General features: G+C 36.1%; 1 protein-coding gene across 10 annotated transcripts in view; it reads right to left on the bottom strand.

Annotated features, from left to right (window-relative positions):
- The window catches only part of FRY (FRY microtubule binding protein), a 230,202-nt gene that overhangs the window by 86,648 nt on the left and 124,833 nt on the right, over positions 1-18,721 (bottom strand). For all 10 annotated transcript variants that reach the window (XM_061457548.1, XM_061457549.1, XM_061457547.1 and 7 more), the window contains 13 exons: positions 17,717-17,856; positions 16,661-16,751; positions 16,194-16,273; positions 15,988-16,068; positions 14,109-14,277; positions 11,436-11,528; positions 11,243-11,341; positions 8,462-8,563; positions 6,396-6,499; positions 5,798-5,906; positions 4,791-4,877; positions 2,795-2,966; positions 1,005-1,137 (listed from right to left, as the gene is read on the bottom strand). In XM_061457548.1, coding sequence (XP_061313532.1) covers positions 1,005-1,137; positions 2,795-2,966; positions 4,791-4,877; positions 5,798-5,906; positions 6,396-6,499; positions 8,462-8,563; positions 11,243-11,341; positions 11,436-11,528; positions 14,109-14,277; positions 15,988-16,068; positions 16,194-16,273; positions 16,661-16,751; positions 17,717-17,856 — 1,460 coding nt within the window. The remainder of the gene's footprint in view (positions 1-1,004; positions 1,138-2,794; positions 2,967-4,790; positions 4,878-5,797; positions 5,907-6,395; positions 6,500-8,461; positions 8,564-11,242; positions 11,342-11,435; positions 11,529-14,108; positions 14,278-15,987; positions 16,069-16,193; positions 16,274-16,660; positions 16,752-17,716; positions 17,857-18,721) is intronic.

Raw genomic sequence — 18,721 nt, forward strand, 5'->3', positions numbered from 1 at the left:
TCATTAAATACAGAAGCATCTCTAACACTGCCAAAGAAAATTCCAGAATCTTTAAAATGTTATGACTATTAATTTCCTAGCCATTTCCCTCTGATTTTTATTTTTGTATCATCTGTAAATGTAGTTGAATTTGGATAGGTGTTGCAGTCTATCTACTACTTGCAGTCTTTTTAGCAAGGTGTCTTTTTTTTTCTTTTTTTGACACTCTACGAAAAAAAACATTAGCAAAGAGACCAATTTCTTTTTCATCATACTTTGAACTATACCTTGAATTTTTCTGCCAGTTTTTTTTTCTCTTCTGGCATAACTACCATGTCCATCCCTCTATAACATGAAAGATATTCAAGGTCTCCTTATAGCTGGGCTTTCTACTATCTGTGCTCTGCATGTGTAAAATGACGTCTCTGTGTCTCTAAGGTCTACTAGATGTCCACCTCACTAGAACTCTCTCCAGAAAATTTCTCTTATTAATAATTTTGGATGAGAGTGTAAAATGCTGCAGTTCAACACGGCTTGAGATGTACTGGCTTTATTCTCTTTGGTGGGGTATTGCTTAAATCCAAGACTCCTAACACGACATGACTTGTTCTTTTTAATTAAGATTTGATTTTGATTACAGGTACGAATGGAAATTTTGACAGATTATTATTAATAGTGATTTACAGAATTTGTTGACTTTATTTTGAAGTTCAGTAATGCAAATATACCCTGAAACAGTGTTTTGAGCATAGGCTGACAGGTTTTCCACTTTGAGCTTTCACCTTCTACCATCTAAATATTCATGGGATTCACATATGACTTTGGACACATTGAGAGAATCAGTTCCACTCCAAACACTGCAAGTACAATCAACTGGTCATAAACAGTTATTCAAAGTATACACTAAGCTAAATCTTCCCCTTTCTTGCCTGTTGTTCTGATGACTCGTGATAGTCACAAATACATAAAAAGTTCTGAAATTACATCTCAGTATTTAATGGGATTTACTGTTCTTAAGCACTCACGTAATCATGTCTTCAGGTTCTTTGTTAAGCATCTGTATGTTGGTTAGCATCATGCAGCGACCGACTTCCTTGTCAAGGTGTCTGAGTATGTTGTCCACGGCTTTTCTTACTTGAGAATAATATAATGACATACCTGCAATAATATGCATTTCTGTATAATTTGGACTATTTATAGATATGCATATTTTGAAAAAGCTGTTTACTCGTGCTGTGCTGCATAAATTTAGAAAAAATGTTTTCCTCATGAGATGGCATATTCCATTAGTAATAATAACTTCATTCAGAGACAAAATATGTTGCCCTCTCCAGAAAGAATGCTATTGTATGAAAAATAACCCAAATGATATACAGGTACACATATTTTTCCTAGAGAAGAAGTTAAAAAATACCTAGTTGAAATATGTCCCTACATAGTCAAATGAAGCCACACAGTTGGTGAAGTTATACAATGTATTTTGCGACTTTCTATGGCAGAAGTAAAAGTTCTGATCCAGTAGCAAGGTTTAAAAACTACAGGCAAAGAGAAAAAAGGAATCTGAATGAGCTCTCCTAAAACTAATTTGGTATGGAAATTATTGGCATGATGTTTTATATGAAAAATGATATTAGCCATACAGCTTTACAGCAGCTGATGGATATCAAATCCTTTAAAAAAATAAAACTTAACTCTTTCTCTATATTCATGAAAGGCTAAAATTTTAATTTTCATAATGAAAATTTATGTATTAACTCTGAGCAATGTATTTTCAGTCATCTATTCTCTAGTCAATCATTTTCCTGTTTGATAAAGACAATGTAAGCTTACATCAATTTCCAGATCTATTATGATCAAAAGTCGAATGACAGTGTAGAAGGCAAAAGAAAACACAGGAATTACCTATCTTAATCTTACATGCTATACATGGAAACTAGAATTTTGTATCATAAAATAGTGGAGAAATAGCTAATAAAACATATGAATTCAATACTTCAAACCTTTATTATCAAATTCACGAGGAACAATCAAAATGAACTAAACTAGTGGCAGCACTAAATACTACGTCTGTTGAACATTTCAACAGCAGTGGGTCTTATGTTGACTTTTTTATATATATTTTGAGATTACTACAACGACATAGCAACAGTACAACACGGGTGTTTGTCACTGTTGTAGAGATATGCAGGCTTTCTTTCATGGAAATTTGAGGACCTAATGAAGTGCTAGGATGAGTAGCCAAGTCCTCCTTTTTGCCAGCAAGAGCTGGCACCTTCAGGGCATGATAAAGGAGCTTTTCTCTTGCAATCCAAGATTCTCTCCCTTAATTGACTATGAAGCCCAATGTAATGGACTTTTAACTTAGGCCCTTCAGTTCAGGTCTATTTTACATTTAAAAGTTTCTGCCACATTGGGAGTTTCAGTCTGCAATTAAAATGAGGATATCAAAGAAATCTTTGCTGGTTTTCAAGGCTGGTAAATTTTCTGAGCACAGGCACTGTTTCTAATAAGATGAATATGCATGAATAAACACAGCTATTCAGCATTGAAAGAAGCTAATTCTTAATCTGTGTACTTAACCCCCCTCTAGAACAAAGGGTTGCTACCACTTGCAGAGCACAAATTTTCCTGAAACAATTAAAAAAAGCAGTATTTGTCAAACTAAACCATACATTTCATTACAATGCACAATAAAGTAAATGTTTACAATAAATATATCAATACTATACAATAGTATATTATTCTGCTCAGGTACTGAAGACTTTTTCACATCCATTCTTATCCAAGCTTCTATATTGTCTGTTCTCTTACTGACCTATCATTTTAGCTTCCTCCTCTGTAAGAGTTTTGCTCAAATATGTCTTCTTCACTCTGAGAGTGTTTCCAGAGGGAAGGACAGCTCCAGTCACTGGCATTGGAGGTTCACCATCTTTCTGCTGCAAGCTATCAGCAATTACCAAGAAAGCTCTCAGACCAATATTCATTCTCTGGAAAGTTCAGAAGATGAATGAGTATCATAATAAAATAATCATATTCTACTCATATTCTTCAATCATTTTGAAATTCTGAGTTACGCACCTGCCAGCATTTTTCTCCTGTATCTCCGCTACATTGACTAGATTGATATATTTCACAAAAAAAGTCTATGAAATAAAGACTGAATTCATATCTGCACTATGAGTACATATGCTCTCTCCTCTCAAGTACTTGCAAATATCCAAAGTACTTTGAGTAGAACACTGTTTTATCTTCAGGATAAAACACATGAATATGATCTGGAGTTTAGTAATGCATCTTAACTGGACCTTCAGTTGTCCTACACAAAAGTCCTACATGGTCCATTACAAAGAAAGATCAGTAACTGTCTCAAAAAGCCCCAGGGCTGACCATACTGAGTGAAAAGTCTAGCATAATGCCCAGTGCCAAAACTGTGATGTGAAAACATCATGAAGATGAGGCTAAGTGACCTGAATGCCTTTTGGGAATTCACCAGAGGAAAACTTGCAGGCTTTGCATTACAATGAATAAAAGATCAGAATGTTTTCAATTTCCCAGGAATGTATTCAGAGGCTGTCCTACTGACAATCTCCTAGAGGTGCATTTACATAGATTATAGGGGCTTTTTTTGTAGAATGCTAAAGCCTATATACATCAAAAAGTGACCCTATTATTTCATTGTTGTCAGATTTACAATGCTGTTGAGAACCACTAACATTTCAAATGTTGTTTTATCAAGAAGCTAAGGCCTATGTGCATTCCCTACAAGCCCAGCTTCATGCAGTGCTAATACACAACACCCTTTGTAGGACATTCCAGTCAATACTGCAGGTGAATGACCCAAAACATGGTGGGGCCTGCCTGCTCAAGGATTCTGTTTCATTTTTGTTCACTCTGATGAAGACAGATGAAAGCTCTGCTCAAAGTAAAGCTTGCCTTTCACTTCTGCTGCTTTTGATAGTAAAAAGCTTAATCTACTTTTCCAAATATTGCTTGTATCAAATACAATTTTTGTAAGGTAACTCATTCTATTTTAACAACTTAGTGAATAGATATGACTGCTTAATACTGGAAGAGTAATATAGACATATTCTATGAGATTATCATAAATGTGTTTTATTTTTCAAATGTTTATTCCTGATTTTCAAATGAAAATGCATTCAAAATTATAAGCAAATACATTATTTTCATGATAATTTTTCATTATTTTATCACTTATTTTTATTTTGATTTCTGAAAACATTTTTCAAATATCTGATTGTCTTCTCTAAGGAAAGCACTAGGAAGCTGGCTCATGACACTACCACTGCACTAGGAAGCTGACTCATGACACTAAAGCTAGCGGAGCTTTACTGGTCAGAGTGGTAAAACTTTCTTAGAGGCTTGGGGTTTTTTGTCATCTTCAATTCTCCTTGAATCATATAATCTTTTTCAGCAAAACAGTTTTAAAAAACATTGAAAATTTTACATAAAATTCTTTTTTGTATTAAAATACTTTAAGGCATATAACAACAACAGAGTGATAAGGAGATAACTGTGATCAATAGTTTACTTTTTCTTTCATACATTGCAGTACTTCACATTTAATAATACTCACTAAGGAAAAAGAAGATAGGCATAAACAATATGACATTTTACAGATTAAAGTTCACAAATGTATTTTACCAATAAATCAAGTTCAAGATTTGGCCTGAAAACTGGTGAAGGTAGAATGTAACCAGAAAGGAAATGTAGCACAATACAATACATACTAATATAGATATTATATATAAGGTACACTAATATATACTAAAAAATGCAGGTGCACATCATACCTCAGGGTTGAGACTGAAAGCTTTTGCTGGTTTTCCGACACAAAGGAAGTCAAAGATAATTTCTTTCATTGCAAAATCTAACCGTTCCTAAAATAGTGAAAACATTGAACATTATTAAGCTGCTCACTTCTGCTACTTACTTGCTTTTAGGTAATAAAACGGTGAAAAGCAGTTTAATCAGGATTTATTTAAATTTACTGAAAAACAGATTTTCAGAAGTATGCAGAACATATTATCAAATCTAAGCTTCCAACACTGCTGTATGTTGACAAATTCAAGGATTTATGGCACTGAAATAGAAAATGATCCATTTTGGAAAGCTTTTAATTATTTCATTTAAACTGTGGTAATTATGGTACTAGCACAGTATTTTACATAAAAGGATCTTGTTCACAGATGGCACAGTTCAGGGAAGATTTTAAGCATCAGTTTAATTCATTCCTATTCAGAGACTTTAAGTATGTGCTTAAGTGTTTTGCTCAATGGGAATGTTTTCTGAATTTAAGCAATAAGAGATCAAACTGGCAGCACTGAAGATTAGTTCATTTTAGCAAATCCCATTTGAACTGATCAAAACTGAATGAGCCAACTACATGCTGAACTTGGTTTTCCTCTGCTTTAAGAGCAGTACAACTCATTGTATAGTAGGAATGATTCAGTATCATGACAAAATATGGCTTATTATTTTGAACTTTATTGACAGTCAGAGACTATCAAGAAACGCATTCTCTGACTTGATGACAATTTAAAAAACTCAAAAAATACTTTTGGGGTGAAGTGAAAGAATTTTTTTAATCCATTTTCAGTGGAATGAAATTAATCAAAATCAGCTGTTCAAAAGAAGTCTGCTCCAGCTCATTAGATAATTTTCTCATTGCCTAGTTGAAAGATACTGACAATGGTGTGGCGAAAAAATCAGACAATAGAAGTTTACTTGTTTGTTAATTTGTTATTTGCAAAACAAGTTATTCATGAATTATAAAGACATATGCATGGTTCTCCCATACCTGTGCAATAAACTGTATTATCTTTACAAAGATGTTCAGAGGCATATCTCTTGGCACAACACCACGGGACCCTTTTGGGAAAAGCGTTGTGACAATAGTAATAAGTCGACTGTAAAACAAGGAAAAAAAGCATCAGACACGTCTGGACCTTGCAGACCTTCTCTAAACATGAAACATATGTTGGATATCCTACTCCATTTAGAAAGACTAGAATGTACTTCCTTTGAAATGAAAATGTAATGGGATATCTTGCTCTGATCCTTAGCTACAAATTTGATGTAATTTATTTCATGACTATGTTACAAGAAGCAACAGACCAGTCAATGACATGGCACTTCAAAAGTATTTCTAACTTTAAAAAGGCAAAGAGTGATTTTTAGTTATTACAAAAGAAGAAACACTTTATATGGTAATTTTAATAGGTGAGAGAATAACTGAAAGTGCCACAAAAGTGAATAATTTCTTGTATACAGTTCAGTTTTTTATTTCACAAAAGGAATAGGTGCAAGTCAAAGGAATTCAGGAGAACTATACAACTTCTTCATTGGCAACATCCACTCTACAAGGCCTCATTATCATTACAAATACAGTATCTTACCTTTGGGTAGCTGTGTTGCTTTCACATTTAATTCTGATCATGTAAACCCACAGTAGTCTGTACAGAGATTCCAGTGCAACTCGAGCCATTTTTGGGTCCTTATTCTAGAGAAATATATAACATAAGAATAAACTTCACATACAAATGAGAAAGGAAGTTCTGCACTTAATAGACGTCAGTGTTCAGAGTTTTCACAATGACACTACAAAAAGACACAGCCTCAGAGCTGCTCAGTATGGTATTCCTGTAGCTGCAGGAATGCTTATGCATAGAATCATAGAATCGTAGAATCGTTAGGGCTGGAAAGGACCTTAAGATCATCTAGTTCCAACCCCCTTGCCGTGGGCAGGGACACCTTACGCTAAATCATATCACCCAAGGCCTCATCCAACCTGGCCTTGAACACTGCCAGGGATGGAGCATTCACAACCTCCCTGGGCAACCCATTCCAGTGCCTCACCACCCTAACAAGAAAGAATTTCCTTCTTATATCCAACCTAAACTTCCCCTGTTTAAGTTTGAACCCGTTACTCCTTGTCCTGTCACTACAGTATTTAGTGACATAGCATCTGACTTACCTCTCCTGCTATTACTTAACTAACTACCAAGTTAGTTAAATTTGATACAGGCTACAATTTAAAATCTTTTAAAATCTTAGTATAGAAAGTTCTGCACCCGCAAGTCAAATTGTACCGGAGCTTTCTCCTTGTCCCATGTGGTTTGGAGACAAAGAACTGTTGCTGAAAAAAACTGCCTCTAAATGAAATGGTGCTTTGACTCTTTCCTATACAGAATTCCTGGCTTGAACAGCTTTTTGTAAATAAAGTTGAGTTAATGATAAATGATCAATTTCAAAACTTGGATAATTACTAACTTTTACATTGCTTTCAACAGGAAAGTATTAAATTACTTTTGGACAGGATTTGGTCAAGGTCAAATATTTCCATGTCCTAGCAGGAGTCTTCTTTATTAATTCAAGAGAAAAGTTTGTTTCCATAAGATCAGAGACTTGCCACCTTATATTAAAATCAGAAATATGATTCTTGAGAATCCTGATCCATTATGGGGTTCACAGGAGCCCACACGGTATTGTGGAGTCACGTGTACTTTCCTGGTGTGGACAATTATCCTTCTAATGGAAGAATTTTTCTTCCTCTGTTTTGAGAAGGCATAACTAACCACATTCCTAATTTAGCCAAATATTCAGCTACCTTACCTTCTCCCCAGACTGAAGATTGAATGTGCCACTATAAGTCCTATTAATCAAAGTATAAATCAATGAATTATAAGTGGCAAGGTGAATTTGATTTTCAATTGGTAAGGCAGAAGAAACTTACATTTTCTCTAATGGTTTCAAATAATTTGTTGGGATCTCCCTGATTTTCAGAAAAAAACTATATTCTTGGCTGGATCCTCAGAGACCTTACAACTGTAGCCACCTTTTCTAAAGCTTGTGTAACCTCATAAACTCCCATAAAATTAGTTGCAATATAAATTTTTATTTTCTGAATTTCTTTGCAAAATAGGTTCTAAACATCTTCAGAAAAAGTAATTCAGGTACAGCTGGGAAGAAAACTTCGGACAGACTATGAATATTTCAAAGATATATTCTAACAGTAGGCCAGATATGAAGAGAAGCAATACAAATTCTTCCATTAAGACAGAGGCAATGTAATCAGTGTCCTGCAACTAGTTCCAGTCTGATAAAGCAATAACAAGTACTTTGTTTGCAAATGCCTTTATGAATAAAAGCAAGTTAATATTGGGTCAGTATTGGTATGTCACTCAAGCCAGTAACTTTTATCAACAATCTTTCCTGTTTCACAGATGTTTGACTCAGGCTTGGTTTGAGTTAAAGAAACAGCAGAAATTCAAACTAGGCATAAGAATACATTTTTGTTATTGAAAAAATCTGCATACCTAAAAAATATGTCCTGTTGAGAATAAAATTTTGTATGGAATCAGGTAATAGCAATAATACAGCACATTTACCTAAAATAGATTTTCAACAGATCAATAGTGCATACTGAAGTTTTAATACAATATTAAAACCAGAAGATACTAACCTTGAGATTTGATAGGCAGTTGTTGAGGAAAATATGCCATCTGTTTAAAAAGAACTGCTTCTGACTGACACAAAGCAGGCATGTTACCAAAGGGTACAAAGCCTAAACAGAAAATGGATTATTTGCATGTCTACACAACCATATTATTTGCATGTCTACACAACATATAAGTCAATTAATAGAGCTACTGTAAATTTAAGACACTAACTCCTCTGTTTTGGTCAGTTTGGGTCAGGTGTCCTGTCTCTGCTTCCTCCCGGCTTCCCCTCCTCCCTGGCAGAGCATGAGGCTCACAAAGTCCTTGGCCAAACCAAAACATCATTGTTATCAGCTCTGTTCCCGAGCTGAAAGTCAAAACACTGCACTGCACCAGCTACCAAGAAGGAGAAAAATGACTGCTACTGCTGAACCCAGGACAACATGTTAGCCAACGCAAACACATTGTTAAGTAGTACAGTCTGAAAAAGAACTTCCTCTAATGTCTTTACAGATACGTTTTATGGATGAACTAAAACCAACCAAATACCTTCTCATAGCAATATAATAATCCAAAAATGGGCCACAATTTTTTAGACTCACAGAGCTAAGTTCTGTTAGTTAACTGAGAAATGATAGCATGTAAATAACTAAACTTTATCATAGTAACAGGACCCACTGAGATTAGACTTGTGAATGCTCAGATGCCTGTTACTCTTCAAAATCTGCAGTCACAATATTTAATGAGAGAGATGTCAAAACACCTAAAAGAATTGCCTTAAACTACAGGCAGTTCTTGGATCTGCCGGTAGTTACATCTGGCAAAATGAAAAAGAAAGGTAGATCATGTAAGTTCAAATACTGGAACCTTGTCTCTTTGTTAATGTTCACTTTGACACATCTTGGAAATGTCACACTAAAAAAAAAAGCTAAAATGCACCTATTAATTTTGAAACTGACTGCTATTGCAGCAAGACTTTTTGGTTTCAATTGTCATGTTAACATACCAAATCAGGGCTTCAAAGTTATTAGTAAAAAATAAGGTAACTTTATCTTAAAGACCAACGATTCTCAAAATTAACCCTAAAATTCTAACTTCAGTCACAGCTCAAAAGTTTAAGTACACCATAAACCACAACTTCTGTGCCAGTAATATATAACATAAATTTCCTATAGCTAGGTTAGACCGAGGTTCTTGAGCAAATGGCAAATGTAAATTAATTTTTTATTTTTTATAATCCTCTTGTCCAAAATACATATGGGAGAGGACAACTGAAGCCTTCTCATGGAAGACTTTCTTACCACATTAACATTATGACTATAATAGTTGAGTGCTTGACAGGACCACAGAGTTTAGTAACATCCCAGGAGTGTTACAACACATCCTAAAAAACAGCCCTAGGAAGATACAAACCACCTCCTGGAGTCTCTTAATTATCTCCATTTACTACAAAGAGAACCTCAATGAGTTTTAGATAGAAAATGAGGCACAATGAATGCCCCCATCCTGCCACTACAGCAGTGCACCAATTCACACATCACTAATCTTGGAAAGGAAGGTCCTCCTCAAATTCTAAAGAGTGTGCTTTCTTCCTGGAAGCCTGGAAATATGCACTGCAGTTATTTCTGTCAACTATTTGCCTTTCCCCTCCTCCTCCTCCTTCTCACAGTGTTTGTATTTCTAATCACACCCTCACAAGAATCTATTCTGTCACTTTTAACTATGTAGCCTCCAGTGTGGTATGTGTAGACAAGCAATCAAATGCAAAACTACAGCTGTGCAATCCTTTCTCAGGCATGTAGTATTGACTTTGGCAAGTACAGCCACCAGTTTGGGGAAGTTCTATTTAGTGTAAAAACTACAGCAAAGCTCTTACCCTGCTGCAATTTCAACAATGTTTTATTAACTAGGCAGAGGAATAGAGCCACACAGATGCAAGCAGAGTGTGGAAACCAAAAATCCACCCCAAGACTCCCACTAGCTCAAACTGGATCGGGATGCTCTGACTCTCCCCTGGGACTCGTGTAACGGTGGCAGAGAGCTCAAGCACACTCCTTCAGTCTTCCCAGCAGATTCACTAGCACTAGTGACCAGCATTTGCTGGGAGCACTGGGAACAGGGAATTGTTTTTGACTTTCCCATAGAATGAGAAAGGACAAATGACAACTTTCTCTACTTAAAAGGTCCAAGACTTCAAAACGAATTATCTAACACCGCACTGCTGATGTGTGCTGACCCAGTTGGAGAGACAGACTGCTTAAGGCGGCCAGCATCAAACTGACTCAGATCCTCACTTAATTCAGATAAACTCATGCTTCCAAAAATACATTGCAGAGCCACTGTTCATCTCACAAGAAAAAAATGAAATAGGGAGCTGCACAGTAGCCAAGTTACAGATTAAAAAGGGCATGCGTTATACATTTTTTTTGTTCCTACAATGTATTATTTAAGCCCCGTGAAAGAGCTGTTCCCACATGCCTCATTTGTTCTCGCTTGACAAGAAATGAACTCTATTCTTTCTCCTCTCGTCCTAATGTTTACACATAACAAGTATGAGAAAACCTAACCGCTTAATAATCACAGAACCAGAAGCTGAAAACATCTGTTTGAGTCAGACTAATTTAGATCATATTCTGAATAAAATAAATATGGTTATTTTCTGCAAACACAATAATCTTCTCCGCAAATAGGAATGTATTGGTTATAAAGCTGAATGCAGAAAAAAGTTTTGCAATCTCCCAAGTGTCTTGCTGAGAGATATTTCTGACAAAGAATTTTAGCCTCTGCTTCTTGGGGTTACTAACCAAGGAGTGCTTCTTTCGCGAGGAAAGTTCAAGTGTTGTATCATACAGGCTTTCAACAAAGTTCCTCAGGCAGGGGACATTCACTTCATTTTTAACAGCCTGAAAGAAAAGTTCATGTTAGTAAAACACTATTTCACAAGCTGCTCTACCTAATTTAAAGGAATCATGCAAACAACCTGAGAAATAAACTCACAGCAGCTACGGGGACAAGAATTTCAACAAACAGTCCTGCCAGTGCATGCTTGATATCTTTGTCTTTAACTTCAAGGAAATAATGTGCACATTCCTAAAACAAAACAAAACAAGAAACATAAATTTCATGTCAGCTAGAATAAAGACCTCTAAATGTTTGCTGAATGCATCAAGCGTCAGTGACTATTTTTATCATGCAAATCCCACAGAAAACATTTGTCTATTAACTTCTAAATCTGCATTTTGCAGCAAGCACAAAGCTGGATGTAAGTAAAGATCAAAAATATGTTATTCTAACCAGGATAACCCAGAAACTCTCCACTGACTCCAGCTGTGCCCAGTGGTGTTTTGGGGATGGCAAGGGAGTAGGACTCCGGGCTGATCTCATGTGTTCCCTGTGTATACCTCCAGGAGCAGGAGCAATAGCCCACATGGGCTGCTTTACACAATGCTCTGAGAGGCCAGAAAAGGAATGTACTTCTCTGGTGAGATACTCAAGGCAGGTAACAATCTTACTGTAAATATTATGGGATAAATTTCACTGCTAAGATCTGTTTCAAATTAAGGGTCTATATAGAACTGTGCTATGTGAGGGAAGAGACCTGCGGTGCAAACCTGCACCACCTACAACTGGGGATTGAGAGAGAAAGTAAGAATGTACTTTTGTTCTAAACATGCAGCAAACTACTATCCACACAGCTGTGCAGCTCAGGAAGTGAGGGAGGGGAGATAAGCATCCACCCATTTGTATGTTTCTGAACAACTCTAAGGATGACAAATCATGTTGCTCCAGTTATTTCTTCCTCTCTGGGTTCAGGGCCCAAACAGCCACTGACTTTACAAGGAAGATCCCCACTGACCTTTTTTCCTGCACATGTATGCAGAGCAGTTTACACTTTAGACCATGCGTAATTTTTCCTTGCTGCAATTAGGATTCTGCATCACATGTCTTCAGTTACTCCAGCCATTTAGGCTTCACAGCTGAGACTACTGTGCAAAGGCATAGCATGGCTGCTTCTGTGCTCTGTGGTGGAAGATACAGTTTTTCAGAGCTGGCTCCTGAAATTAGTTCACCCGTTGGAAGTGTCTCTCTCTACTAGAGAAGAGCTGGTGTGACAGAGCTTATAGCTGAAGCACTGTCTGTAGATACAGCCGAATCACACGAAGAATCAAACTGTATTTCACTAAACTGAGCAAACTTGGTTTTCCTACATACACAGTTGCACCTTATGATGCATTGTTGCACTTGTAAGAATTAATTTTGTGAAGAGATATTCCAGTCAGGGAAGATGACTAGTGTGAGGTGTCCTTGGCCACGGCAGGGGGTGTGGAACTAGATGATCTTAAGGTCCTTGCCAACCCTAACTATTCTATGATTCTAAGATAGAAATCATCTGCATCCCAAATTTTGAGTACTACTATATGGGAATCTTACCACTGATTTCAATAGCAGTGAACACTGGACCTCAACAGTGCTGTGCCATAAAGCTGTGCCACAAAGTCACTCACTCATACTAGTTGTGCACTGAACACATATTACTTTGATATCTTGCCAACTCTAAATAACTTATATTATTGTCAACACATACTAAGATATGTTCATATAATGAAGTGTAAGTTAAGAAGAAATCTAGCTGTTTCAGTGTTGTTAAACATATTTTAAGTATGCTGCTAAATATGGTTTAAAACACATTGCAAAAATGAAATAGATTGTGCTTCCTATTCAGGGCTTAGAGAAATGGCTTTGTGTGTCTGTACACCTGTGTATTTGTATTCTAATTTCAAATCCTTACCTGTGGGCATTTAACATTGATTTTTTTACTCCACTGATCCATCAATAACCTGATCTTTACATGGACATGTATGCAAAACATGTATTTTACTGGATGAGTGGCTACAAACCATGTAGTCATGAGAGCAATCCCAAGAAAAAAACGACAGAATAAAAATGGTTAAGCAAAATAGACCTACTGACAGGAATAGAAGCCATTGTACATTACCAGCATGAATGCAGACTTTTAAAATGTTGAAACATGAAATGTTTTCTTTCCTTTTACAAAATTATGTAATCTATTAATTTAAAGCATTCATGGTAGTCAATATGATGTGTACTAGTGGCTCTCAAACTGGGTGGGTACAGAATGTACCCTGCAGGAAGTGGGGTTAAGGTATGGTGGAAGGCAGCAATACATCCAAGGGAAATTCTGTCCAGCTTTTGCCTCAGTTCTTTGCCTCTTCTGTGTTTTTCTCCATCAAAAGTTCCTCTCCTCTCTGACATCTATGTCAATGGTGGAAGCTTCACTTTGGAGGCATGAGCAGCTAGGGACAGATGGCTAGACAGGGACACAGTGCAAGGAACTGCTGTGGACTGGAAGGGTGGAAGTGCTGGGGTCTACAGAACAAAAACGCTTCTTGTTGGAGGACAGGATGTAGGGACTATATAACTGATACTATACAACTGTAGGGTATACAACTGATTAAATGTTGTTATGCAACGATACACTCCAGAGATTGGAGACTGGGAAGCAAAGCTTCAGAACAAGGAGGAAGTAGCTGCACATACATTTATGTGGGAATGACACATACAAAACCTCCTGAAGTATTACAGGAAAGATGAAGTGCAAGCCCTTTCTAAAAAGTCTGGGAATCACAGTTATATTCATAAGAATTTTACCTGCATAAACTGAAGAGAAGCTTCAAAGTCCTCCACAGGATACATCTTAATGCGAAAGAATTTCATTCCCATTATAAGACTGATAATGCTTTGAACTACATATGGGTTTTGTTCTTTATGCCGTAACTCTTTTAACTCTGCCAGAAATTTCTTCTTTACTGCAGGAAATCTAGGAATTCACATTGGTTAGTTACAAGAAAAGTACACATTAGTATTTGAAATGCATTGTAAAGTATATAAATGGGGATAAACCTACAGAAGATTCAATTTTGGTTGTAAAATACCATTTCAGTCAGTATGTGAACAGATTTATTTTTGTTTATCTTTCTTTCATGTCTAATAAACTCAGAAAAGGACATGAAATATACAGCCTGATCTAGTCCCTTTAGATAACCGCACATTTCAAATTGTTTTTACCACACCCCTTTTTCACATAAGAGCTAACAATATCACTAGAACAACTCCCTCCCTTTTTTTTTTTTTCCAACATCTAGGATGAAATATAGTTTTCTTGTAAGTACATGCAATGTTTTCTAAAGAAAACGCATGAAAGATAACCACGAAAATACCCTTTTTCATGAAAAGGCTGTTCCTCCCTTCACTTCTTTTTTTTCCTAATAGCCATTAAAGAAACACTTAAGCATTAACTACAGATTGGGATGGAAGGGTCTGTGATCATTTTTGATCTGCCCAAAAATCTACTGGAGGTGTCTTTTGAGACTGTCCATAAAAATAACATAAAGGAAGATCACCCATCCTTCTTGAGATGAAATGAAAAGACTGTCATTTTCATGGGCAGGTGTAGTATGTAACAATCTTTTGTTATTGCTTCTGACAGAAAACACAAGAAAGTTGAAAGAAACAAGTTGGCAGGAAGAAGCCCTTTAGTGGTAGTTAACATCTTAGCAAGGCTCTTCAGAACTGAAGAAAAAAAGCAGTATTTATAGAGAAGTTATATTTTGCCTTTGACAAAGTCAACTTGATCCAGATGTCACTCCCCCTCTTCCCTTTAACCCAGACAATTTAGAGCCCAAGTAAGGCCTTAGCTGAAGTCTGTGAAAGTTATATGATTTCAGGAACAAAAAATGTTTTGGCTACATCAAGCTAAACTGATTGGTTTTATAGAGCAGACTTACTCTCAACAACATCAAGAAGTCAGGAGACACCTGACAGAGATCACCATGCTGAGGCAGTAATTTTCACCCTCTGCTTAATTTGTGGTGTATGTGTATTATAAGATGTCATATTGTGCACAGGAGTTTCTGAATCTGCTTCCAGATTCAAAACTATAACCCAAACCACAAGCAAGGCCAGGTAGGATGGGGCTTTCAGCAATCTGGTCTAGTGGAAGGCAGGGGGTTGGAACTAGATGAGCTTTAAGGTCCCTTCCAACCATTCTGTGATTCTATGAACTGTTTTATGTCATCTGCTCTAAGAAGTGCGGGATGAAGGATTCAAAAGCAAATGTATTAAGTTCTTAACTGAAATAACTGCAGAGAGACCTAAAAATGTTGTTGTGTTGGAGAGCAGCCATTTTTAGGTTTGCCCAGCTAGAGAAAAAATAGCATATGGAAAAGGATAATTAAAATAGCTCTATTCAGCCCATTGGGATTTTCACAGACGTCATTGCTGAGATAAGAAAAATAATGCTGCTGTAGTCAAGTTGAATTTATTCAGTATTACCAAACTAGGTGCAGAAAGCCCATGGTTCCCTAGAGTTCTATGCTCTAGAACACCTAGATGAATAGAGGGCCAATGAGCTGAAATTATCTATTCCTACACTATCTTTTAAGAAAGTAAGAAAATCCAAATATTCACATACTAAGCAAGTAGAACTTCTCAGATTGACAGGGGAGATACGATATTCAATTTTGCTTACTTTGCTTGCGCTAGAACACCTATTACTTCTGCATACAAATCCGCAACAATATGCATATTTCCAGTGTTAGGACCAAGGTACCTAGTGAGAGACAAGAAAGAATTCTCGGTTGAGAAAGCATGCTGTTTAAACCACTGCTATTAGAGAATTAAGAAAGTAATCTTTTTTCATAGATTTTTTTTTTTTTGTATGAGAAAGAGCCTCACCCTTCTTTGTATTTAAAGTGCTTGAAAGCCAAGTTAATAACATCATTTACCAAACTGTCTATTACAGGATGAAGTGGAATCTGAAAACACAAAATAAAACATAATGAGTACACATCTATTACACTTCTACCTCCATACCTTAGTGCTAGTATTACTCATTGGTACCTTCCATACAGAAATATGGTGACAGCAGAAACAGCATATAGCTCACAAAATGGTTCAAATAAGCCAGCCATTTAAAAAGAAATACTTTAGCTCCAAAGACTTGGCAGAGTGAAGTCTGTATGAACACAGAATACTATGTAGCACACATGTGCAAGAAAGACAGCAATGAACAAGCATGCAGGATGCATCTCATGTTTTTATTAGACTCTTAAGGATGGAAATAGAAAGAAGAATCCTAAAATCCAGCTTTATTGGTAATTTCCATTATTTATTAGTTAATGGACAGTTTAAGAACTCCATACCTGTTTCAAAACTTCTATTAATACTAAAGAAAAAATAAAATCAATAGCCAGATCTCTTCTCTCCATTAAATAGTCCCTCTGCTGTTCATCACTGCAAAATTAAACCAAGAAACACAATATTTAGGAGATAGAAAATAATTCATATTATATGCTTTCTTCAATTATACAAATGCAGATGACAGGAGATTGTGTTCTACTTTTTAAACTGCAGTCCTGTATTTCAGAAATTATATGTTCTTAAAATCTGAGATAAACAGACTAATCCTAAACTTGTTACTTTCACCGTCCTTTAGGTGTTTAAATGTCACTCTCCATTTCCTCCCTCTTTTTTTCTGGTTTATGATCAACACAAAACTTTTTCAAGAAAAAAAAAAAACAAGAACAAGGAAAATTTTGGATTCTGTATTTTAACGAGTGGATTTCATGTCATTTTTCTTGCTGATGACACCAGTCAGACAGTTCTCAATTACACTTTGGAGATAAACATAATAAATTATTTTGTGCCATCAAATACATATTTAGACTTGCGATGGATTTTGAGAAATGCCTTAAAGTCCCGATGGAGAATTCTCAACCAAACTATGTACTCTTTTTAAAACTGTGCCAGTATTTATTTTTTATAACTTTAGCATCACTTGTCAAACGTTCAAATGCATTCCTTGTGCAGAACACCACAGAGGCATAAATGTCTGAGGTGAGTAGCTTTAGCAACACAAAAAATACCATTTTGATCACCTGATTACAGTTTCAAAGTGTACTGAGAAGATAACATGAAATACACTTTTAAAGGGACAGTTCCGCAGTCTGCTGGAAGCAGTCACCACTGATTTCAGTGAGATTTTTGCTTGTGTAAATTCAGTGCAATTCTTATAAACATTACGAGCTTTAGTGATTTCACTTGGTCCATCTAGAAGCTGAGAGAAGAGTTCCAGGAACAAGCAATGAAACACCACAACTTTCAAGCAACTGTAACCTCAACAAAAGCTGATGGGTTAAATATGATACATTTTATGTTAGAATGTGCCAACAATGTGGCATGCACACTTAAAACTGTACCTTTTAGATTTAGTGCTTGTTCTTGGTCTGTATTCATGAGATTCATCTTCTATGCCATTCTGTCTTTTATACCAATCAAACAAAGTGCGCAGGATAGAGGGCAGACAATATTCTGAAAGTGAGCTCATTGAGCTTATAACCTATGGGAAAAATACAACAAATCAACAAATCAGTTGATGTTCAAGTCTCCCCTCCTCTTTCTCATTAAAACGTGTACTAATTCAATGGTTAGACATGTTCTTTCTTGTTTTCATCTCATTTTTGAGACCCATGGTATAAGCAGTGACTTAATATTCTGCATTTCCCATATTTAAAACACATGCAGATGGTGCTTAGGGACACTGTTTAGTGGTGGACTTGGCAGTTGGGTTTGTGGTTGGACTCAATGATCTTGGTCTTTTCCAACCTAAAAGATTCTATCATTATAGAAGCATAGAATCATAGAATAGTTAGGGTTGGAAAGGACCTTAAGATCATCTAGTATTCGACGATTATATGAAACATGAGCAGAAATACAGTAATGTCAATTGTGTCTTTCTATTGATGTTACTAAAATGCATTGAAATTGTGTATCACATCTTACAACACACCAGAAAACTCTCTAGTTCTTCAAGGAGTTTATCTGCTACACAATGTTGATTTGAGTTTGAGCATATTATAAGGAAAGAAAAAGTGATGAATCAGGGATACTGTCTTGCGAGTTGTATCTGACTGCTAGATGCCCCTCCTGAAACTCTGCAGTAATCTTATTCAACTGAATGTGCAGATGTGCCCATCTTATTATTAGGTTCACACATCTGATAACTTAGATTTCTCTTTTGTATATAGGAAAATACTTAGTTTCCCGTGTCTTTATGTGCACAAACAAGTAAAACATAGTTTACAATCATTCCTTAGAAGTTCCTGATTAAACAGCTCTAGTGGAATAATAGAAAAGAAAATTACTGCTCATTCAGTATGATTGGTGTCACCAATTACTGAAATGCTACTGAACATGTAACGACT

Source organism: Pezoporus flaviventris, unplaced genomic scaffold (genome assembly GCF_033815535.1).
Source record: "Pezoporus flaviventris isolate CSIRO_AGI_PZ_B2104156 unplaced genomic scaffold, CSIRO_AGI_Pfla_v1 ptg000025l, whole genome shotgun sequence".
NCBI classification, from domain to species: Eukaryota; Metazoa; Chordata; class Aves; order Psittaciformes; family Psittacidae; genus Pezoporus; species Pezoporus flaviventris.